A 23,388-nucleotide genomic window follows, 5' to 3' on the forward strand; every position below is an offset into this window, starting at 1 on the left:
CCAATCTATTCCACATCTTATGATATAAGTATTAGTTTTAAAGGCTATTTTTACATCACTTCCACTATATATTTATTATGTTTGGTTATTATTTTCCAAACAAATTATTGTTTGATTATTTAAACAAATTGGATTTATTAAAAGTTCTACTGTTTGATACGAATTTTATATTTTATCAAATTTATACAAATTACTGATTATAAATTCGTTTTTTTCATAAAAAAAAGTCATAATAGATTAATAATCTGCTATAGTTAATTATTAATCAATTTATTTAATGTCTATTTATGTATAATTAGTAAAAGAAGCGTCTAATAATTTCAATTATTCAGAATTTAAAGAAGAATATCTATCAAAATAAGCAGAACGGTTTAATTTATTTGTATAAGGAATATTAGAATCAATAAATACATAACCTGAATTAATATATTCCAAAATTTATTATTCATTAGAAATAAAATAACCAACTTTTAAAAAATAAAATAATAAAAAAAACATAATACAAATTTTATATAATTTAAAATATTTGTTTATAGTAATTTATATAAAAAATATATAAATACATATATAAAAACATATAAAAATAAATAAATAAATATATATATATAAATATATAAATATATATATATATATTTATATATATATATTTATTTTTATTTTTATCAATAAATAAATTCAGGAATTTTTTTTTTTATATTTAAATGCAATTCCATTTTTGTACCATCATTAGGCAACAAAATATCTCCTTTTTAAATTTTTTATAAAAGAGGCATTTATGATTTTATTTTTTGTATAGCTTCTTCTTCACTTATTTTATCTCTTGTAACCATTCGATTTATTTAAGTTCTTTCTTAAGAAACATAAACTACAATTATAGGAAAACATAAATATTATAAATATTTAGATTCATATAATAAAGGAGCGTCTAATAATATTATTTGTTCTTTTTATTTAATACATAATATATATATTTCTTTTAGAATTTCTAACATTATATAATATCCTGCCAATTTTGTTAAATATTTGAGGTCTTTTTATCTTAAAAAACAATTTTCCTAATTTTTTGCGATCTATTTCTTTATTTTCATCTAAAATTTAATCTCCAAAATATTTAAGTAATTTTTAATATGCAGGTTATTATTTTATATATATACGACGGCTTAATTTATCACAATCGATTATTTCTATTCCTAAATTATGCTAAAAATATTCACATGCCCAACTTTTTCCACAAGCTATTCCTCCTTTAATTAATATGTTTAAATTTTAATAAATTTTAAATATATATATAAAATAATTAATATATATATATATAAATATTTATATATTAAATTTTTTTATTATTTATTTATTTCTTTTTTTATTTAGTTAAAATAATTATATTACATAATGTAAAAGAAAAATATTTATATAATTTATATTAATTTAAATATATTTTTACCTGTTAATCCTATTATATTTATTTTGGATCCTATATATATTGATACAAATATTAATACTATTGAGATGCTAATTCTAATGAATATTTATATTTCTTCAAATAAATAATAACAAATTATAAAATTTAATACATAAATTATCATAAATTATATCGTAATGTCAATTTTATATATTTTTTTTAATCTTTTTGAGTTAATTTATAATATTAATGTTAATAATGTTAAAGTTATTGCGTAGAAAATATATAGAATTATATTTATAATAAGATTTTAAAAGTTCATTTTTATTTTTATTATTCTGGAAAAAAAGATTTTTATTTATTATATAATTTTTTTTCTTTTTTTCTTATAATATTTAAAATTAAAAATATAATTTTTTATATATATTATTATTAAATTTATTTAAATATTTTTTATTTTTTTAATCAATTAAAATTTAAAATTTATTTACAATTTAAACATATTTTAAGATTAATTTATCCTTCTTAAATTATACCTAAATAACATTTGTTTTGATTTCAATATATATAATCATTTATATAAATAACCTTTAAAGTTTTTAAATTTAGAATAAGTTTCATTACTAGATGTAATTTTTTCAGGGGCATTAACCAATAGTTATTTTTATATCATTTATATATCATTAGAATTATTTTTAGATTTAGTAAAGTTTTCTGAAATTTCTTATTAAATTTAATAAGTACTTTTTAATTCACTTTCTATTTTTATAGTATTTTTATGTAAACTATTATTTTTAACTTAACCAATTAATTAATATAATAAGTTCTTATTTATCAAAATGCTTACTATTTTCTTAATTAAGTATTTATTTATTTTTTTTAAAAAATTCTATGCATCTATAAACAAAACAAAAACAAAAAAATAAAAAATATAATAAAATTACTTGTCTTTTAAATAAAAAGTATTAATATTTTTAATTAATTAAACAATTTATCTAAAGTTGTTTTCATCAACTATGATAACATTTTCACATTTTTCTTACAAAATAGAAATAGCGAATTTATTTGCTAAAACAAATAAATCAAAAACAGTATTATAATCATATTCATTAACATCATTTGTGAATTAATAATAAAATTATTAAATAAGTAAATGAAAAACCTAAAAACTAACATCAGTAATTTTAACTATATTAATTTCACTATCTGAAAGTAATTTTCGAAATTATTTACTATATATAGAAAGTAATTATTTTGAACAAAAAAGGTCATTGTTTTAAAATTTAAACCTCAAATCACTATATAGAGGATGGTTTAAATATTCTATTAATTATAAAGGCTACTATTCTTATTTTTCGTCTGGAATTTCTACTAATTCGTTCATATTTATATACTAAAGAATTACTTTATTTTTAATTTATATTAAAGAATAAAAGAAACCTTATATAATCAAAAATCCTTTCAACCTCATTTAGCTTTGTTTATTCTCGCTTAATATAATTCCTTAATTTAACTTTATTTGTGCTTATTAATTATATTTTTTTGTTATATTTTGAATTTTTAAAAGAGTTTATATATCGTATATGAAAAGTTCGTTTTTGTATTTAAATATATAAGAATTTGTACTATTATACATAAATGGAATAATGTATTTTTCACATTAGAAAGTATTCATATTTCTTTATATAATCTATAATTAATTCGAAAAAGAACAAAAATAAATTAATTCGTTGTTATTATTATCAAAGAAATATTATTCATCGGAAATAAATTTAAATTCTTTTGTAAAAAGTTCTTATGTAATCTCTTTAGTTTACCATTCTTCTTATATAAGATCGAAAATACATATTTAAGTGTTATATAAAGATGGATTATGTTCAAATGTTTAATGTGAACCGAATACGAATATTTTATTATCATAAAAATAGCTGTTTAAACTTTTTCTTTCTTTTGGAGAAATTCCACCAGATATTACTTCATTAAATAATTCATTTTCTTTAAATATTTTTATTAATATGAAAATTCATTATTCTTTTGTTAAAAAATGTTTTTTTACATGGATCAAATTTATATAATGTATAACGGTAGTTTGAAAAATAACTTTCTTAGCAATTTAAACTGAAGAAATATAAATATTTTTAATTATCACTTAGCATCTTTTTAAGTTTAAATTTTTCATCTATTTAAGTAAGAAACTTTAAATTATTTAAAGCTTTATTTATTTATAAAAAATATAAATGAATATAAAAATAGAATATATAAAATAATATTTATGTATATTTATATTGAAATTTACATATTTTTATATATTTATATATATATACATATGTTTAAATATATTTTTATTATTTATATTATATATATATATTTATATATATGTAACATTTTTAATTTTTATAATTCATTGTTAAAAACACAATTTTTTTAATTAATATCCTTTATAATATTACTCTTTTTTTTTTTTTTTTTCATTAAATTTTAAAAATTTAATTTGCAGTTAATATAATTCTTATTAATATTTTATTTGTTTTTTTATATTTTTTAATCATATTTTTTTTTTATATATAAAATAATACTAGTGTCGTATTAATAAAGGTAATTTTATTCATCCTGAATTAAAATGTATATTTAATCCAATATTGTACACATTTATATCTAACATTAATTTTATAAATCTTTTATATTTTCATGGTTTTCGCTTGTTTATTGTCTACTTTATTATTTGTTTGTGCTTTAGGAAGGTGCTTAATTTAATTCCCATATTTCAACTTTATTCCAAAATGGTATTTTACTTGGTTAAAACATTTTTTATATTTTAGTTTTTTTTTATTGTTTTTTTATTTGGTTTTTTAAAAAAATATACTTTCTCTGATTTTTTATTTATTAAATTTATGAAAATATCGATATCCCAAAAATCGTAATTTATAATATATATTTATTTGCTTTGATTATAAAAAATATAATAACTCATATTATTAAATTTAATAATATTTTTTTAAAAAATTATAAAAAACTTAATTATAAAATGCTTTATAATAATTATATTTTTAAATAAAATTTGAAGTAAAGTATGAATGAGAATAAAAAAAAAAAAAAATTATTTTATTATCTAATTTATTAATGAATAATTTTTTTTTTTTTTTTTAAAGTTATTATATAAATTAAAAAATTAATATTTTTTTATCCATTATTCACATTTATATAAATAAAATAATATTAATTTTAAATCAAAATAAATTATCTTTTTCATATATATATATTATTTATGATATCTATAATAATATACAATAATATAAATAAGAAATATTTTAAAATGTTTCTAATACTAACACTTTAACCACGTTTTTGTTTCAACTTTTCAAATTCAAACAGAAAACTTCTTAAAGTATACTACAGTTATAATAAATTTATCCTTCTTAATTTTTTCAATATGGTACTTAAAAAATAGAATATTTTATAATATTTACTTATGGCTTGATATTAATAACAAAAAAATAAAATAAATAAATAAAAGGAAAAAAAAAATCAAAAAGAATAAAAAAATATAATTAAATTAAAAATTATAAACCAATAAAGAAATATATATATAAATCAACGATGGGTGGAAAAAAAAAGGATAAAAATAAAATACTAAAAGCAATAAAAATAAACCATATTAAAAAAACAAAGTATTTCCTATATTCGTTATTTATATTAAATCTATAAAATAGCAATAAAATTATGTTTATTAAAAGAATATAAATTTGACAAAATTACTATTTAAATAATTATATATTTAATAGAATTGTATTTAAATAAGAAAAAAGTTATATTAAACATAATTGATTTATTCCAAATATTTACAATATATAAGCAGGATTACATAAAAAATTATATTATTTAATATTGATTTACTATTTACTATTTGAATGCAAAATGCTTTTTTATTTATAATTATAATGATGTTTAAAAATTATTTAAAATTTCATTAATTCAAAATTATTATAAATATTAACTCTTATAATTATATATATATTTATGAATATGAATATATAAATATATATATATATATATATATTTATATATAAAAAAATATATATATAAAAAATATATATATATAAATATATATATGTATATAAATAACTTTAATCTATTTTTTTAACAATTTTTTATTATTTTATTTTAGTTGATATATCTCCCTAAAGAGATTCGAATAATTCTAACATTTTTATTTGGGATATATTTAATTGATATTTTTATTATTGGGGAAGTTTGCTTGACGAAAAATAATAATTTTATTTAAAATACATGATTTTTACTTATTATTATATGATATTATTAATTTATTTAAAAAAAAAAAAAAAATCTATTTTTTTATTTTCAATAAAATAATGATATATTAAATTTTTAATTTCTTTTATCATGATAATAAAAATTTTGGATTTTAATTTTTTACAATATTAAAAATTTCTGTTATAAATTTGAATTTTATTTTTTTTAATTTAAATTTAGATAAAAAATTATAAAATTTACAAATAAATTATTAAATTTAATTAAAAAAAAGAAAAGAAAAAAAAAAATGAAAAAACAATTTAGTAAAAAAGAGTAAAAAAAATAAACAATTTTTAATTAAATCAACATTTTTTTTTTTTAAATAAATAAAGAATAATCCAAAATAAAGAAAATATACATTTTAATACATAATTAAAGAAAAATATTTCATTAAAAAATCATATTAGTATTTTAAAAGAAATCCAAATAAACAAAACCGAAAAAATAATAAGGCCAATAAAATATTATAAAAAAATAAACTCCATAAATTGTACTATTATATAAAAATAAAAGAATAAAACAAAAATAAAATAAAACAAAAAGGTTAAGAAATGAGAAAAATTTAAAAACAAAGTTATTTTAACCATTACTAAATAGAAAAACTACAATAAAAGGCTAAGTTTTTCTAAAAAAAGTAATATAAAACAGAAGGAAGTATATCATCATCATCTCTAACCGACTATTCTTTCTAAAAAAACCTATCATTAATAAAAACTGAAAAAGATAACATATTTAAAACTTCCGAAAATGAAAATTTAATATAAAGTTGTTATAAAGTTTTAATAAAACCTCCAAAGACAAACACAGTATTTTTTTTAGAAAAAAACATTTCCGTTTTTGTAAAAACAATATCTTTTTTAGACATAAAATCGCTTTTGAATTTATCATCTACTAATACTTTTTTCCGATCAAAAATAATAAGGAAAAAAATAATAAAGCATTTTATATAAATAATAATAAAAGGGAAATTCCCAAATATTATAAGGGCTAATTATTGGTTATTTATTTCAAAAGCTTAATTATTATAAAAACATTTTTCATTTGAAAAATATTTAAATAATCCTCTTTATACTCTTTAAACAGAAGATTAAATATAAAAAGATATAAATAGGACATTTCCAAACTCTAAAGAATATAAAAATAAAGAAAAAAAGAATTCTTTATATAAAGTTTTGAAAGCAAGTTCTATAATTATTCCTTATTGTTAAGGAATGAACTATATAGTGGGGAGTCTTTTATTTTTCACAAATGAAAACTAAGCTTTTTATTTAATTGTATAAATGTTAAAATAATATGGACTTAGTTTTTGCTTTTTCGATGGATTAGAACAAGCTATTAATATATTAGATAATCTTATTAAATTAAACTTTTATAGTTTATATGCTTTTTTACAATAAAAAAATATAAAAACAGCATTATTTGCTATTCCGTGGTTTAATACTTTGTTTTCATATGATTTTGGGCGGTAGTTTTTTATAAGAGTAATTGATTTATTTTTACTTTTGGGTTGGAAAATTTTATTTCAAATTTCTCTTGCAATTATTTAGCTAGTTGAAAAAGATGTACTTAATAGTAGAGATGAAAGTGAGATTATTAATATTATTAAAAAAGCAAATTTTTATGATGGAGAAACTATTTTATAATGCGCTATTGGATTTAAATAAATAAGTAATAGGTATATTTTTTATTGTTTAATTAAAAATAATAATAATTAAATAGATTAATTATGGAGTTAAATAATATACTTTTTTAAGAAAATAAATAAATAGTTTAATTAAATATTGTTTATGATATTAAAAGTAAAAAGCGATAATGGGAATATTAATAATAAATTTTATTAGAAAATATAAATTAGAGAAGTTCTTTTTAAAGTTAAATATTTTAATTATTTTCATTATGTGGAAATATAAAAAAATAAAGTTTAGAAGAAAATAAGCTTTCAACTTAATAAAATAATAAAAAATAATATAATAATTATAATAATAATAAAAAAAATAATAATAATAATAATAATAATAATAATAATAATAATAATTTATTTAATTTTAGATATAAAAAGTTTAATATTTCACATCATTTTTTATAATTGTCAAATAATAAAAATTTTATATGAAACAATTAAAATTAATATTTTTTAACTTATATCTTAATTTATTACAAATTTACAAAATATAATAAACTAAAAATTAATTCTTTATTTATAATATAAAATAATTAAAATGAATAATGAAAATATTTTATAAGTATATCCTTTAGGAGCTGGGCAAGAAGTCGGTCGAAGTTGCATTATAATTAAAATTTTTGATAAACTAATAATGCTAGACTGTGGTTTACATATGAGTATGACAGATTAAACCAGATATCCTGATTTTGAAAAAATTAAATAAAAATTTAATTTTCCAGCTAATACATAATATACTGATATAATAGACTTAGTTTTAATTTCTCATTTTCATTTAGATCATATAGGCGCTTTACCTTATTTTTCTGAAATTTATTAATATGACGGTCCTATATATATGACAGCCCCTACGAAAGCTTTATTTCCCTATATGTGTGAGGATTATAGAAAAGTAATATCTGATACATATAAAAAAGAAAATATGATAGATGATAATAATAATAATGATTAATTATAAAAAATGCCTTTTGTTTATTCTTAAGAAAATATATAAAATAGTTTCCAGAAAGTTTAAACAATATAATTATTAGAAACTATAGATGTAAATGGTATAAAAATTAAGCCATACTATGCTGGTATTTATATTAAAATAATACATATGTATATTATATTAAAAATAAAAATATATAAATAGGACATGTATTAGGCGCGTGTATGTTTTTAATAGAATATAAAGGAATAAAAGTTGTTTACACAGGAGATTTTCATTCTAATGCAGATAGACATTTAGGTGCGGCTTGGATAGATAAAATAAATCCTGATCTGTTGATATCTGAATGTACATACGGAACTATTGTTAGAGAATCTAAAAGGGCCCGAGAAAGGACTTTTTTATAATAAGTATAAGAAACGATAGATTAAGGAGGGAAAGTATTAATTCCTGTTTTTGCACTTGGAAGGGCCTAAGAATTATGTGTTTTATTAGAAACATACTGGCAAAGAACATAGAATTAGGCACCTGTATATTTTGCTGCTGGTATGATTGAGAAAGCTAATTTTTATTATAAATTATTTGTAAACTGGACAAATGAGAAGATAAAAAGTTGCTATTTAATTGATAATATGTTCAATTTTAAACACATTAAACCGTTTCAGAAATCTCTTATTAAGGCAAATATGCCTATGGTATTATTTGCAACACCAGGAATGCTTCATGCGGGACTTTCAATGTAGGTTTTTAAAGAATGGTGTTATGATTCAAAGAATACTCTTATTATTCCAGGATATTGTGTAGCAGGAACTTTAGGCATAAATTAATTAAATGTTTTTTATTTATTATTATTTTTTTATATTTAAAGGAAATAAATTATTGAGTGGATGTAAATAAGTTATATTAGATAAAAAAACTTACGATGTTAATATGAAAGTTAAAAATATGAGTTTTTCTGCTCATGCAGATGCTAAGGGTATTTTAGGATTAATAAAGTAAAAAATTATAAATTATATATATTAAAATAATATTAATAAATAATACTTGTAAGAATATTTTATTATAATATTCTAATTTATTAAGAAAAAAAATAATAATTAATTAGATTTTAATTTTATTAAATAAAATATTTAAAAATTAAAAGAATATATATATAAATATTAAATATGTATATATATATATTTATATATTATATATTATATTTATATTTATATTTATATTTATATTTATATTTATATTTATATTTATTCATATATATTTTTTATATAAGACATTGTGAAGCTAAAAACGTACTTTTAGTACACGGTGATGTGGCTAGAATGATGTCTCTTGCAGAAGTTATAAAATAATAGTTTTAAATAGATGTATTTACACCTGCTAATTTTGAATTGATAAATATTTAATTTCCTAAATAAGACAATAATTTAATAGATGTTAGTTTGAGTTAAAGATTTAATGATTATGGTATTTAGAATGGAATAGTTTTTTAGTGTGATTCTTATTAATTTTAAATTATAAAAGATTTATAAGAATTTCAATCTTTATTGGATATGCTTTAAGATTAATATGAAGCTTATTGGCATAAAATGGAATAAGGATTTATATTAAAAATTAGTCAGAATATATTAAATAATTCTAATGAATAAAAAGTGCCCTCAAAGGATAAGATTATATCTTTTTTTTAAAATTTTCTTTTGGATATTGTAAAACATTAATATGGAAGTTAAGAAAGCTTAATAAAGTTTTTTTCTGTTTTGGAAAATTTTTAGTTTATTGATGAATAATTTTTGGTTATTAATAATTGTACATTTTTATCTCAAAAAGATTAATAAATTGTCCATAATATAATTAACTTATTAAATATTTATAATAATTAAAATTGATTTTTCTTTTATAATGTTTTAAATATAAATACTTTTATTTGAAAATAAAACATTAACTTTTTATATATTATTAATTAATTTATACATATTTTTACAACTTTTTTTTTTTAAAAAAAATAAAATAAAATAAAGTTATAAATATAATAAAAATTTTCAAAATAATTAATTAAATAAATTTAATTATATTTAAACAAAAACATATTAACTATTAAAATAAAAATGATAAGTTAATCAGAATTAGTTGACTTTTAAAAACATGAATGTAAATTTAAATATAGAGGAGAACGAAATTTCGAATATAAATTTGAAAACCCAAAAGATATAAAATGGAAATATATTTTTTTTACAGCTTTAATCATAATTTTAATCCCGTCCATTTATTTTGTTAAAAAAGGTAATCCAAACAGAATTTCAAAGCCTTTTGATGCTTCAGGTTAATAATGTGGAAATGGTTAACTATAAGAATATCCTTATATATATTTTACAACCCCAGATGAGAAATATTTGTATAGAACAGTTTGTGTAAAAACATGCCCTGAAATAAAATACTAACCAAAACCTCGTGATAAACTTGATTGTTTTCCTAATACAGTCGTAACTTCTTGTTAATTAAATATAAATTATGACTAAACAAAGTAAGTCCTAATATATGATAGTGTATTATGTAAAATATATTTTTTTTATAATATTATTTATTATTTTTTTATTTATTTTTTTAGTTTTTAATAGAATATGTATGCCTACTAATACTAATTATTTTTATTTGGTTTAAAGTGCTTTTTAAATTAGTTCTTTTGAATTATTTATAAATGATATTAAATCGAGTTATTTATTTTTAATAATCTATGCATTTTTGGCAATTATATTAGTGTAATATATATATAGTTATTTTTAATTCATTATTTATAATAGATATTCAATTTTATATTTTATTAAATTCTTTCCTAAAATTACTCTTTATTTTTTCAGTTTATTTAGTACTATTGGATTAGTTGCTATGGCAACAGGATTATTTTTGTATTTATAAAAAATACAAAATCTAAAAGAACCGTAAAATTATTTATTATTCTTTTTTATTATATTAAAAAATAAAATACATGTATTTTTTTATTTATAAAAAAATAAAAAAAAAATAGTGATATTTCGAAAGTTTAAGAAAGTGGAAAATTATTAAATAAATCTGTTTAAAATTAAAACACGAATATTACATTTATTATAACTTTTTTAGTTTTTATAATATTATATTTATTATATTCACTCTATAAAATAATATTCAAAAGATAAATATATAACTAATTAGATATTATGAAAGTAATTAATTTTTTTACTAAAAAAATAAATAAATAAAAATATTTTTTTAATATAGGTAATGCCTAATGTCATTTTGAAATTTAAATACCTTTAATTTATGCCTTTTATAAGTTTTTTAGTTTTCTCGATATTATCTTTTGGTTATGTAATGATTTCTATGTATGCTTTAACATGTAGTAAATTAGTTAAATCAGATACTCAAAATCATTTACCATTTTAATAAGTTTAACCTAATTTTTTTCAATATGTAGGATATTTATATATAACCTTTGTTTATTTATGGATTATATCTTTTATTATTACTTTAAATGAATATATTACTATTTAATCTATATTTATTATTACTATAGATAATCAAAAATTTAAAGATGAATATAAAGAAAACGGAATATTTTCAGTTATAAAAGATGCTTTTAATTATAGATTAGGTAGTATGCTAAAAGCTTCTTTACTAATCTTTATTTTTGATCCTATAAGAAATATTTGCGAAATAATAGACGTTTTTTTCACTATAATATATTTAATAATATAAATTATAAAAAAAAAAAGACAAATTATCAAGAATATACATAAAAATAAAAAAATAATTTAGAAAATTTAAATTTTTTAAGAAAAATTCAGAAGAAATTTTGTATACTTTATAAAGAAACATTAAAACCGATTAATAAATATGGTTATATTAATGTAATATTATTATAGTTAATAAATATATATAAATTTATATATATATATATATATATACATATATATATATATGTATATAAATTTATTTTATAAAATTTAGTGTATGAGAAGATAAGAAGATTTTATTTAGGGTGGGAAAAATATTTAATAATTTTTGATTGATAAAAACTCTTATTTTGAGGAATTATTAGATGGAGGTGAATTGTTTGAAAATCAAGGTACTTTAACTGTTTGTATTTTATGTTCATGCTTATTTTACATGAATATATTTATACTTAATAATGAAAATATATCGTCTTTGCCTTTTCCAACATTTGTAATACATAATATCTAAAAAAAAAAAATTTTTTTTTTTTTTAGTTTTTTACAATTATTACTTTTATTATTTCTATTTTTTATATGAATATGTATGGTACAGCTTATTCTAGTATTGTACTTTCTTATGATATTTAATTATATCATAATAAATATGATCATGATGAAAATAAATAAAATAATGAATAATAAAGTGATGAATATTAATTAAATGTATAATATTTTCCTTAAACTTATTTAAATATATATTTTTTTTAAAAAAAAAAATTAAAGTAATTTAGAAACTGGATAATTTAAGAAAAAAACAATTTTTTTTATTGAAATTTTTGAAATAAAAAATAAATTATAAACTATTAAAAAAAAAAAATAAAAAAATTGTTTTTTTTTTTTTTTAATTATAAAAAACAAATATAAAAAAATAAATTTAAAATAAATATATTTAAAACTATATCATTTTAGTTCCATAATGTATTCAATAACATTTTTTTCTTCAGTATTTAATTGCTCTAGTAATGTTTCATAAAAAATAATTTTAGATCTAATAGCAATAGTAACTTATCTTAACTAGAATAATTATTATTCACATAATTTTTATTATTAAGATTACGAATCTTCAATTTATTAAAATTATACAGATTTTTTACTTTATTAAGTGTCAAAGATATCTTCATAATTACTAATAGAATTATTAGTTATTTAAATTTCTTACTAAATTTATTCAATTTCATTTTAAATTATACTTTGTTAAAGCTTAAAATTATTTTCAATCATACCTTTATATTATAAATAATATTATATTACAGAATCAATATCTTATTCCATTAATTTAACAATTTCATTTAAAGTATTCATTTAGCTCGGGTCATTTCCTTGAATTACTTTTTCTAATCCTTTAAGTATTAATTAATACGGATTTGTTTTTTTTTAAGAAATAAAAATTTCTTTATTATTAACTAAGTTTTAGAGTTCTTTTAAATTATTTTCAGTTTAAGTTTACACAATTTTATTTAAAAAGAGAAGATCTTTTTATTTCTTATTTATTATTTCATCAATTATACTCACATATTAATCTTTTATTTTACCTAATTTATTTATAGAACTTTGCTTTTAGTCTATTATTGGTTAATTTATATCAACTTATTATTTCAAATGTTAATATATTTGATTATTTTAATTTGAAAAATCATTATTATTAGCTTTCACTTCTTATAAATATAATTAATTACTTAAACGTTATTATTTTTATTAATCACATATTTTAGTTTGTTACTATAAAGTTGATTCCTCAACTTTTTCATGTTATTCTAATGACTTTAACATTTTACTTATTTGGCTCTTTATATCGTATATTTGAATGTTTTTGAATCTAGACATTTTTAAATCTTTTAATACTTATAAAGTCTCTTGGTCTCCACTTTCCCAAGTTTCTCTTATCTTTTTTTTATCATAATCACTTAAATTACATATAGAATTGGATATTAAAAATATAAATAGAAAATATTTCATTTTATTTTTTTAAAAAAAATTATGTATAAAATGTATATTTTTATTTAATTTTTTTTTTTTAAATATTTATTATATATTTAAATTTAATTATTATTAATAAACAAAATATCATAAATGTTTAAAAATATTAATTATTTTATTATTTATAATATAATTATAGAAATTTTTTATTCTTTAATTTAGTAAAAAGACATTTAAATTAACTCTTATTTATTCTTTCTTTTAATTTTAAACTTAAATAAATATGTTTTTATTATAATATTAATTAAAAAACTATTAAATATAATAGCAAAAAAGCATTTTGAGTATTAATAAAAAACATTTTTGTTATAAAAAATAAAATAATAATTTTTTATTCGAATATACAAATAAATATATATATAAAAATAAAAGACTTTATAAAGTTATATTGAGAAAATATAAGTAAGTAGAAAAATTATATTTAAAAATTTAAACAAAAATATTCAAAATTAATATTTATTTTCATACTAAAAATTTAACTTTGTAGTATTAGATAAATTTTTAGTCTTAATATCATCTATATTAAGATTTTAAAGATTTTTTTTATTATTTTTTTCTGTATAAGTAGAAACCAAACTTAAATTTTTATTCTAAAAGATAGATTTTTTACTATTTTTATTTGAAAAATTAATATTATCTTAATATAAATTTAATTTTTTTTTAATATAATTTTCTTTATTTATATAATTTTATGTTTTAATTAAAATATTTTCTTTATTTTTTCTCTAAGCACTAATAGTCTAACTTCCATTATTTTCTTTTTATTTATCCTAAGTACACGAAAAGTTAAGTGTTTTATTAAAAAAGTAATTTTTTTTATTATTTTATTTACAAATATCCAAATAATTTTATTCTTGAATTTTTTTGTTTTTTAAAATTCCTTATAAAGGAGTATTATTGATAAATTTTTGAGGTTTTTCCATCTCTTATTTCTACAAAAAAAAATTATTATAATCTTCTTAAGGCTAATTATTTTAGTCTTCTTAAGGCAAATTATTATAGTCTTCTTAAGGCAAAATATTATAGTCTTCTTAAGGCAAATTATTTTAAAAAACTTAAGTGTCCAAAGTATATTCTTTTAGATCTTTATTTTCAAAATTTAAAACTTCTTATAAATACGAAGTCTTATTTGGTATATAAGAATGATGTTTAGAAGAAGGGATATGATGTGATTTCGATTATTATTTGCATATTTTTTATTTTTGGTTATAATTTTAATTCTTATTTATATTTATATTATTATTTCTAATATTTTAAAATAATTAAAAATATTAATAATATTTTGACTCAATTATTTTCTTTTTTATACTATTCGTATTTTCTAGTTAATTTATTTTTTAAGGAGAATTTTTTTTTTATGTACTTTAAGCTATTTTATTTTTATTCTAATTATTTAATCTAAAATTATATTAATTTCTTATTTCTTATTTTTTAGGTATATTTGAGTGTATTTGTTTATAATTATTTTATTTTATAATGCCTTTTTTGTTTTTTTACTTTAAACAATTAAGCAGCTTGAATTATTATTAAATAGCAAATTCGATATATTATTCATTTGTTTGCTTTAATTATAAGGTGATTGCTATTATTTTTATCCTTTACTGTAATTATTTAAACTTTGACTGTTATTATTTGTGCTAATGTTATTTTTATTATTTCTATAAGAAGCAGTACTAAGTAAATCTACTGGTTTTACGTCATCTTTTAAGAATGAATTTATGTTATTCATTGTTGAATATTTTATATCTTTCTTTACTTATTCAAATTCTTGATGTAGCTTAGATTAATCAAATGTATTATTAAAATTTAAATTTTATAAAACATTATTATGAGAAACATTTTAGTATAAAAAGTCTAATTAGTTAATATTTTTTAAAAAAAATTCTTTATATTAAATTTCTAAAATATAAATAAAATATATTAAGATGATACCTTTTACTAATAATTGCTTTTTTAATATTTCTATTTGCAGTTATTAATCTTTTAATTTAGAAGAAATAATATTATTGATATTTAAATTCTTTTATAAAAAATATTTGTTAATTAAAATATATATAAAATAATATATATATATATATATAAATATAAATATAAATTTATATTTATATTTATATTTATATTTTTTATATAATTATTTTTATTTTTTTATTTTACTTCTGTCTTTTATGTTTGTACATTTATATTTATTTCTTATAATTAATTATAAATTTTATTTTATATATCATTTAATTTATTTTTTAATTCTCTATTTTCTTATATAAGTTAATTATTGTTTTTCTTGAATTGTTATATTTCATATTACTTTTAATATTTATATATTTCAAATAACAAAAATATAATTTTTTTTAAAAATTACTTTCTAAACTATAGTTTAGTTTAAATAATTATTTTAAACATCCTTTTAATTTATAATTTAATTTAGACATTTTATTTCAGTCTATAATTAATTATTTTATTCGCATTAAATATTTATATTACTACTTTAATTTGTATATACAATTTCTTTATAATCAATAAAATTTTATTTAATATCAACTTCAGCTTAATTTTTATAATTTTTAAATTACTTTTATAATAATATTTTTTTTATTTTATATTACATATATCTTATGTATTGCTATGAAAATTCATAGTATTAAATGATGAATTTATTTTATTCTATATAATATCTATATATAAATATATATATTTATAAAAGCTAGTACCAATATATATTTATTTTAATATATAAATAATTAAAAAAAAATACATTATGTATCTTTGCTATCTATACTTTCATTTGTTAAATTACTAATTTAATTACTTTCATTGTTTATATTTTAATGAATATATTACTATTCATATTTTGAAGAATGCATTTTATTATATATTTTTTATTTTTATTTTTATTATTTATTAAAAAAAAATGTGTATTTTTTTTTTATAACAACTATTATTTAATTTAAATGATAAATAAATTCAAACAAACTACATTTAATATTTCTATGATATAAAATTAAATAAATAATATAACAAAACTTAAAAACAAAAAAACAAAAAAAAACAAAAAGTACAAAAAATAAAATAAACATAATTAATATACATAAAAAATCATAAAGCTTTATCATTTTCCATTTCTCCTCTATACAAAGACTCATTATTTTTATAAAATTCCTAAATAAAATAATATAAAACAAACGATAAAATATAAGAAATAATACTCCAAATCCATTCATTTTATCATTTTACCATTATCCATTATATTTTTCTCCATTATTCCATTAATAAACTCCATTTCCTGATCTTTTTCCTTCAACCCAGAATCCTTCATAATTATCTTTATTTTAGAAATAATATTTTCCACTTCCATATTTTTATCCATCTTTAAACTATCCTTCATATTTTTCTCCATTTTTCAAATTAAGTACTCCATTTCCATTAAATTAATCATTTAGAAAACCGCCAAAATATTCATCTCCTTATTTACTTTAATATTTTCCTTTACCAGATCTCAATCCATCATAGAAATTTCCTGTATAATTAAATTTTTATCCTTCATAAGTTCCATTTTTACTTTTTTTATTTTCATGATAAATTCCTTTATATTAATCGCCATTTTTATATGAATATATTCCTTTTCCATCTCTTTTTCCTAAAGCCAACTTTTATTATAAAATTAATCTATAAAAATAAAAATAAATATTAAAAAATTAGATTTACATCTCCTATATATTTATCACCATTATTATATTCTATTTTCCCGTTCTATTCAGGTAAATCTTCTTTCCAAAAACCTTCATAAACAGCATCTAAATAATTAAATTTTCCTCTTCCACTTCTAACTCCGTTTTCCCATCTTTTAATTTATAAGTATTTTATTTTTAATTAAAATTAAAAATATATATATATAATACTCGCCTTCATATTTTTCTCCTGTACTGTAAAAATATATTCCAATACCATGTCTTTCTCCATTTTTCCAATATCCTTCATATTTTTCGGATTTTTAATTATAAATATATGTTCCATATCCATCTTTTTAATCATTTTTCCATTCTCCTTTATATGAATTTAAATTTATATAATAATATCTTTTTTATATTTTTAAAAAAATTATTAAATAATTTAAATTTTATAAAAATATACATTCCTTATCCATGTTTACATTAGTTCAAAAATTAACCTTCATATCTATCACCTATCTAATATATTAATGTTCCATTTCCATTAAATAAATCATCTTTCCATTCTCCAAAATATGTATCTTAATTATTAAAACTAAATAAAGTTTATAAACATTTTATATATAATTTGTATTAAATAATTTTTTTTTTATTATTATTATTAACTTATATACTCCTAATCCATTTCTTTTTTAATTGGAATTTGTTTGCCCTATATATTTTGAGTTATCTTTATATTTTATTTCCTCAACTTTAAGTGATTTTAATTTTTGGGTTTAAAATTCATTTAGTAATTTTTAATTTTATTCTAGTTATTATTCTTTTGTATTTGGTATTGTTTAAGGCCACTAATTCTATTTTTTAAATTAAGATTATGAATTTGAATTTTGGTATTATTCCATTTATTATATATAATTAATATGAATTTGAAATATATTAAATAATATATATTAATTTTCTTTAAAAACTAAAAATAAAATTGTTTATTTTAAATTAGAAAATAAACCTTAAATTTATAATAAAGTTTTAATGTTCATAACTATTACTAATTTATAGATATTTAATTTTATATTAAAATATTTTTTTTTAACATATATAACAATATAAAATAATAAAAGCTATTAATTAATTATTTTACTTTTTTTAAAAAAATCAAAATAAACACATATTTTATCAACTTAATGGTAATAAATATATTTTTTTGCTTTTTATTTTATTATATTTAAAAAAATAGAAATCTAATAAAACTATAGCACTCGCAAAGCCACCAAAAGATGAAAATTAAGAGAAAGGTTAATTTATTTTAAAATTTATATATTATAAATTTTATATTTATTTATTTTATTTATATATAAAATAGATGACGAATTAAGGAAACTTAAAATTCAGAAAAAAAATAAATAAAGAGAATTAAAAATATAAGAATTAAAAGAGGATCAGGTTAAAATAATTATTTTTATATTTTAAACTGATAAAAAAAGATATTAAAAGAACAGAAATAGTAAATAAAAAAAATAATAAAAGGAAATTAAATTACTTATGATTATAATGGAAAAATAATAGTATAAAATAAAAAAGCTATATAATTTAATTAAAATTAAAATTATAAAATAAAGTAAATATAAATATTTAATATATACTCGTGTATAAATAATAAAAATGTAAATAGTTATAAAATTATCGACACTAATAATATAGTTCAATAAAATGACAAAAAAAAATAGAAAAACCAGTGATTATAAATGATAATTAAAAAAATATAAAAAAAATTAAAAAGAAGATACTAATTATAACTTCTTTAAATAATTTAATACTTAAGATATCGCAAAAAATATTATACCTTAAGCAGGAGTAGTTTTTAAAGATGAAAAAGGACTAATTAAATAAGGAATATAAACAAAATCCAATTTTAATTTATAGATTGAAGATAGTTAAAATAAAAATAGAATGAGTAAAAAAGAATATGAATAAATTATTAAAATTTAAGGAAACTTTACTAATAATAATTTTTAAAGCTAAAGTACATCTAAAATAATTCAAAATAAAGAAAATCCTTAAAATAGTAATTTTAAAATACATAATTAAAGCATATATATGAATATTTTTTAAAATTGATTATAAATTAATTTATTTATTATATATTTTTTTATGATTTTTTTAATAATTATTTATTAAATTAAGCATTTTTATAGATGAAATGAAATTATAATTTTTATTTTTTGAATTAAAATTATTATAAAATCATTTTTTAAAATATTTAAAAATAAATAAATAATTAATATGTTTTTTAATGATTTATAAAATGTATTTTTTTTATAATTTGATTTAGAATCTATATATAACGTATTATTTTATAAAATATACAAAAATTTTAATATTAATTAAATAATTTAATTATAATAAAAAAATAAACTATTATATTTTATAAGCACATAGAAAACATTTAAATATACAATCTCAAAATATTTTATTAACATCTTTTTTAATTGATACTTTTCCTCCTAATTTAGAGAAAAGTTAAGCTTTTCCAATATAAGAATATTAATAAACAAAAAAATAAATGATATATAGTATTAAAAAAAAGCATAAAAAAAACATAAAAGTTTCTATAGGAAAATAATAACTAATTCACTGGACTATGAATATGATAATTTATCAATTTTTTTATTTATTAGTATTTATATTTTTTATTCAAATAATATTTAAATTAAAAAATTTAAACCAATTGTTGTTTTTAAGTTAAATTTTAAAAATAAGAAAATGAAAACTTTATAAAATTAAAAGATTGATTATATTTTTAAATTATTAAAATTAAAAATTTTTAAATTATTAAAATTAAAAATTTTTAAATTTATTAAAAAAATAAATAAAAACATTTCTTAAAATTTTATTTATATTCTTTTAATAAAAATTAAACTCTTACCGTTAATCAAATTTATATATTTTCAGAATAAATAATATATTTAATTAGCATATAAGAAAATTAGAGCATATAATAAATAAAAAATAATAATTATATTAAATGAAAAAATAAAATAAAATAATATTTATTATTAAAAAAAAAATATAATGCTATATCTTTTTTATTATAAATTATTAATTTGCCTTAACTATTTTAATTTAAGAATTATTTTATATTTAATATTTTTTTTAAAAAAAAAGAACTATATTTTTCTAAAAGGAATTGTTAAAGTATTCATTTTTTTCAATTTCTTAATTATTTGTTCTTTAAATAAATTTTTTATTAACTTTTTATATTTATTTCTTTAGTTATTTAAGACAGTATTTTTATATTTAATGGTTTTTTTTTATTTAAATTTAATTTTTTTTTTATTTATATTAGAAGTCATTTTATAAAATATCTTTTTTGATTTAAATAATTATTTCTCTTAATTAAATAAATGCTTTTTTGTAATAAATAATATTTTTCTCAATAAAATTAATAGTTTTTATTTTAAAAAAATATTTTTATTTTTTTTAAATTAATTTCTTTTTAATAAACAGAATTTTTTTTTTTAAGAAATAATTAATTTTATTTATAAGAAATCTGTTCTGGATAAGTTATTTAAAAATAATAATTTAATTTTTCTTTAAAATATATAATGTATTGCAGTTATATTTTACTTTAAATTTTTTATTAGATTTTCTTTATTTAAAATTTTTAGTTTTTTCTTATTTTTATTATTCGGCTTTAAAATATTATTTTTCGGTTAATATTATTTTATTTAAATATTAGATTTTTTTATTGTTTGATATATTTATGTGATTTTGTTTAGATATAAACTTATGGTTTTGAAATTAGTTTAATTTATTTTATTCATTTGTTTTTTTTAATAATTATTTTATTAAAAATACACTTGAATTATATATTATTATATAAATTTAATATATTTTATAAATAAAAAATAACTAAACTAAAGTATAAATTTTAATTTTATTTATTTTTTAATTAGTTTACATTAATTTAGATTAAATAAATTCATAAAAATTTTTTGGTAAATTTTTATATATTTAAAAATCAAAATCAAAAATATTATTCCATATTTAATATTAAAATAATTAAAATAATATTAATAAAAATTTAAAATTAGATTAAATTAGCTATTTAAAAATAAAAAATAATAATATAGTTCATTTTTTTTATAATTTTACAATTATTTATTTAAATTTTTAATAATCAAAGTTAATTTATTTTAATATTTATTTTTATTTTTATTTTATTTTATTTTTTTCTAATAAAAAAAAAAATCTAATTTTTTTATAAAATAAAAGTAATATATACCCAAAAAAAAGAATGTTTAAATAATTCTTTAAAAATTTTTTTACAAAGTCCAACATACAAAAAAACGAATTGATATAAAAATTTTCAAGTGATTAAAAATGGAGACATACAACAATATTAGCAATTAAAAAAATAATGAAATATGCTTAATTGGTGATGGATAAGTAACCTAAGGTTCAGTCAGAGTAAAATCTGATGGCAGAAAAATCAGAAAAATGACAAATAATTCAGTATGCGGATTTGCAGGTTCTAGATAAAATAAAAATTAAATATATTAATAATATATATATATATATATATATATATATATATATATATATATATAATAGGTTAGTTTAGCTGATGCATTTACATTAATAGAAGGATTAGAAAATATAATGACAAAATAACCAACATTAAAAGCTTGTATTACTTATGCTAAATAATGGAGAACAGGTATTATAAATATATAATATATTAGTTTTATTTATTAATTATTTTTTTAAGGAAAATATTTAAGACATTTAGAAGCTACAATGCTTGTTTGTGATAAAGATTTAATTGTAGAAATCGATGGTACTGGAAATGTAAATAATTTTTAATTTTTATGATAAAAATATTAAGGTTTTAGAAATTTAAGATGTTATTGGAATTGGAAGTGGAGGAGTTTTTGCTGAATCTATTTTATTAATAAATAGATATTTATATAATTTTTTATTAAAAAAATAAATAAGGTGCTGCAAGGGCTTTAATTGATATAGAAGGTTTAACTGCTTAAGAAATTGCTTTAAAAAGCATGAAAATTGCTGCTGATAAATGCGTTTATACAAATCATAATTTCATAATTGAAATATTAAATGGGAGAAAGAAGAAAAAAATTAAGAAAGTATTAATGATATAATGGATTCTGAATTACCAATTGCTGAAAATAAATGACTTTTTTAAAAAAACTAAAAAATGCGAAATTTTCGTTTTTAAATTGTAATTTATTTTTGATAAAGAAATTATTTATATTAAAAATATAATTCATTTGTACAATTAAATTAAGATTTTAAAAATAATTAATCTAATTAAGATTCTTTTACTCAAATATATGTTTTTAATTATAATTAATTATATTAAAAAAATAAAAAAAATAGACATAAAAAACTCAAATAAAATAATATATATATATATAAATTTATACATATATTTTTTATATATATTTATTTTTATACAAATTTATATAATATTATAATAATTTTTTTTTTATTAAATTATATTTAAATATATATTATTTAAATTATATTTATTTTATTTCATTTATATATAAATAATATATAATTAATTATAAATTTATTTTATGATTTTATTTTATAAAAAATAAAATAATTTTAGTTTATACAAATTTCTCTTGTTTATATATTTAATTTTAAAATTAATT

At 15.3% G+C, this 23,388-nt stretch overlaps 5 protein-coding genes across 5 annotated transcripts, besides 45 other annotated features; 3 read left to right on the forward strand and 2 right to left on the reverse strand. All coding sequences in view use genetic code 6, as the record gives it.

The window, feature by feature from the left end:
- Positions 1-541: 541 nt before the first annotated feature.
- Positions 542-626: a microsatellite.
- Positions 542-628: a microsatellite.
- Positions 550-618: a microsatellite.
- Positions 550-647: a microsatellite.
- Positions 596-647: a microsatellite.
- A 259-nt stretch (positions 648-906) lies between these two features.
- Positions 907-1,721, reverse strand: IMG5_006200 (hypothetical protein; the record flags this gene model as incomplete). The annotated part of the gene is made up of 2 exons (XM_004039848.1): positions 907-1,244; positions 1,442-1,721. The coding sequence occupies 2 exons, from the start codon at positions 1,719-1,721 to the stop codon at positions 907-909; spliced, it is 618 nt and encodes a 205-aa protein (XP_004039896.1).
- Positions 1,270-1,328: a microsatellite.
- An 89-nt stretch (positions 1,722-1,810) lies between the features above and the next one.
- Positions 1,811-1,857: a microsatellite.
- A 1,808-nt stretch (positions 1,858-3,665) lies between these two features.
- Positions 3,666-3,777: a microsatellite.
- Positions 3,703-3,777: a microsatellite.
- Positions 3,778-4,888: 1,111 nt separating this feature from the next.
- Positions 4,889-4,939: a microsatellite.
- Positions 4,890-4,944: a microsatellite.
- A 459-nt stretch (positions 4,945-5,403) lies between these two features.
- Positions 5,404-5,516: a microsatellite.
- A 366-nt stretch (positions 5,517-5,882) lies between these two features.
- Positions 5,883-5,939: a microsatellite.
- Positions 5,940-7,655: 1,716 nt separating this feature from the next.
- Positions 7,656-7,745: a microsatellite.
- Positions 7,746-7,929: 184 nt separating this feature from the next.
- IMG5_006210 (hypothetical protein) lies at positions 7,930-9,964 on the forward strand (the record flags this gene model as incomplete). Its single annotated transcript, XM_004039849.1, has 5 exons — positions 7,930-8,467; positions 8,527-9,138; positions 9,191-9,317; positions 9,593-9,659; positions 9,938-9,964. 5 exons carry the CDS (start codon positions 7,930-7,932, stop codon positions 9,962-9,964), a joined length of 1,371 nt encoding a protein of 456 aa, XP_004039897.1.
- Positions 8,468-8,518: a microsatellite.
- Positions 9,467-9,536: a microsatellite.
- Positions 9,468-9,580: a microsatellite.
- Positions 9,494-9,570: a microsatellite.
- Positions 9,494-9,582: a microsatellite.
- A 460-nt stretch (positions 9,965-10,424) lies between the features above and the next one.
- IMG5_006220 (hypothetical protein) lies at positions 10,425-11,514 on the forward strand (the record flags this gene model as incomplete). Its single annotated transcript, XM_004039850.1, has 2 exons — positions 10,425-10,840; positions 10,935-11,514. 2 exons carry the CDS (start codon positions 10,425-10,427, stop codon positions 11,512-11,514), a joined length of 996 nt encoding a protein of 331 aa, XP_004039898.1.
- Positions 10,881-10,923: a microsatellite.
- A 662-nt stretch (positions 11,515-12,176) lies between the features above and the next one.
- Positions 12,177-12,226: a microsatellite.
- Positions 12,217-12,271: a microsatellite.
- Positions 12,223-12,279: a microsatellite.
- A 635-nt stretch (positions 12,280-12,914) lies between these two features.
- Positions 12,915-12,960: a microsatellite.
- A 1,723-nt stretch (positions 12,961-14,683) lies between these two features.
- Positions 14,684-14,762: a microsatellite.
- Positions 14,693-14,743: a microsatellite.
- Positions 14,763-14,984: 222 nt separating the features above from the next.
- Positions 14,985-15,088: a microsatellite.
- Positions 15,001-15,102: a microsatellite.
- Positions 15,103-16,090: 988 nt separating this feature from the next.
- Positions 16,091-16,162: a microsatellite.
- Positions 16,144-16,195: a microsatellite.
- Positions 16,146-16,191: a microsatellite.
- Positions 16,196-16,899: 704 nt separating the features above from the next.
- Positions 16,900-16,939: a microsatellite.
- A 28-nt stretch (positions 16,940-16,967) lies between these two features.
- On the reverse strand, positions 16,968-18,389 carry IMG5_006230 (morn domain repeat protein; the record flags this gene model as incomplete). Its single annotated transcript, XM_004039851.1, has 5 exons — positions 16,968-17,683; positions 17,742-17,877; positions 17,936-18,112; positions 18,168-18,285; positions 18,371-18,389. Coding segments are annotated over 5 exons (1,166 nt in total), but the record flags the coding sequence as incomplete, so codon positions are not given.
- Positions 17,063-17,101: a microsatellite.
- A 614-nt stretch (positions 18,390-19,003) lies between the features above and the next one.
- Positions 19,004-19,060: a microsatellite.
- Positions 19,061-20,497: 1,437 nt separating this feature from the next.
- Positions 20,498-20,563: a microsatellite.
- Positions 20,498-20,564: a microsatellite.
- Positions 20,504-20,564: a microsatellite.
- Positions 20,565-20,991: 427 nt separating this feature from the next.
- Positions 20,992-21,041: a microsatellite.
- Positions 21,042-21,208: 167 nt separating this feature from the next.
- Positions 21,209-21,251: a microsatellite.
- A 498-nt stretch (positions 21,252-21,749) lies between these two features.
- Positions 21,750-21,792: a microsatellite.
- A 99-nt stretch (positions 21,793-21,891) lies between these two features.
- Positions 21,892-21,934: a microsatellite.
- Positions 21,935-22,084: 150 nt separating this feature from the next.
- Positions 22,085-22,915, forward strand: IMG5_006240 (hypothetical protein; the record flags this gene model as incomplete). Its single annotated transcript, XM_004039852.1, has 3 exons — positions 22,085-22,421; positions 22,473-22,552; positions 22,590-22,915. The coding sequence occupies 3 exons, from the start codon at positions 22,085-22,087 to the stop codon at positions 22,719-22,721; spliced, it is 549 nt and encodes a 182-aa protein (XP_004039900.1). The 3' UTR covers positions 22,722-22,915.
- Positions 22,256-22,311: a microsatellite.
- Positions 22,916-23,130: 215 nt separating the features above from the next.
- Positions 23,131-23,183: a microsatellite.
- Positions 23,145-23,190: a microsatellite.
- Positions 23,191-23,224: 34 nt separating this feature from the next.
- Positions 23,225-23,259: a microsatellite.
- The last annotated feature ends 129 nt before the right edge of the window (positions 23,260-23,388 follow it).

The sequence above is a fragment of the Ichthyophthirius multifiliis genome (assembly GCF_000220395.1).
Source record: "Ichthyophthirius multifiliis unplaced genomic scaffold scaff_1120509249462, whole genome shotgun sequence".
NCBI classification, from domain to species: Eukaryota; Ciliophora; class Oligohymenophorea; order Hymenostomatida; genus Ichthyophthirius; species Ichthyophthirius multifiliis.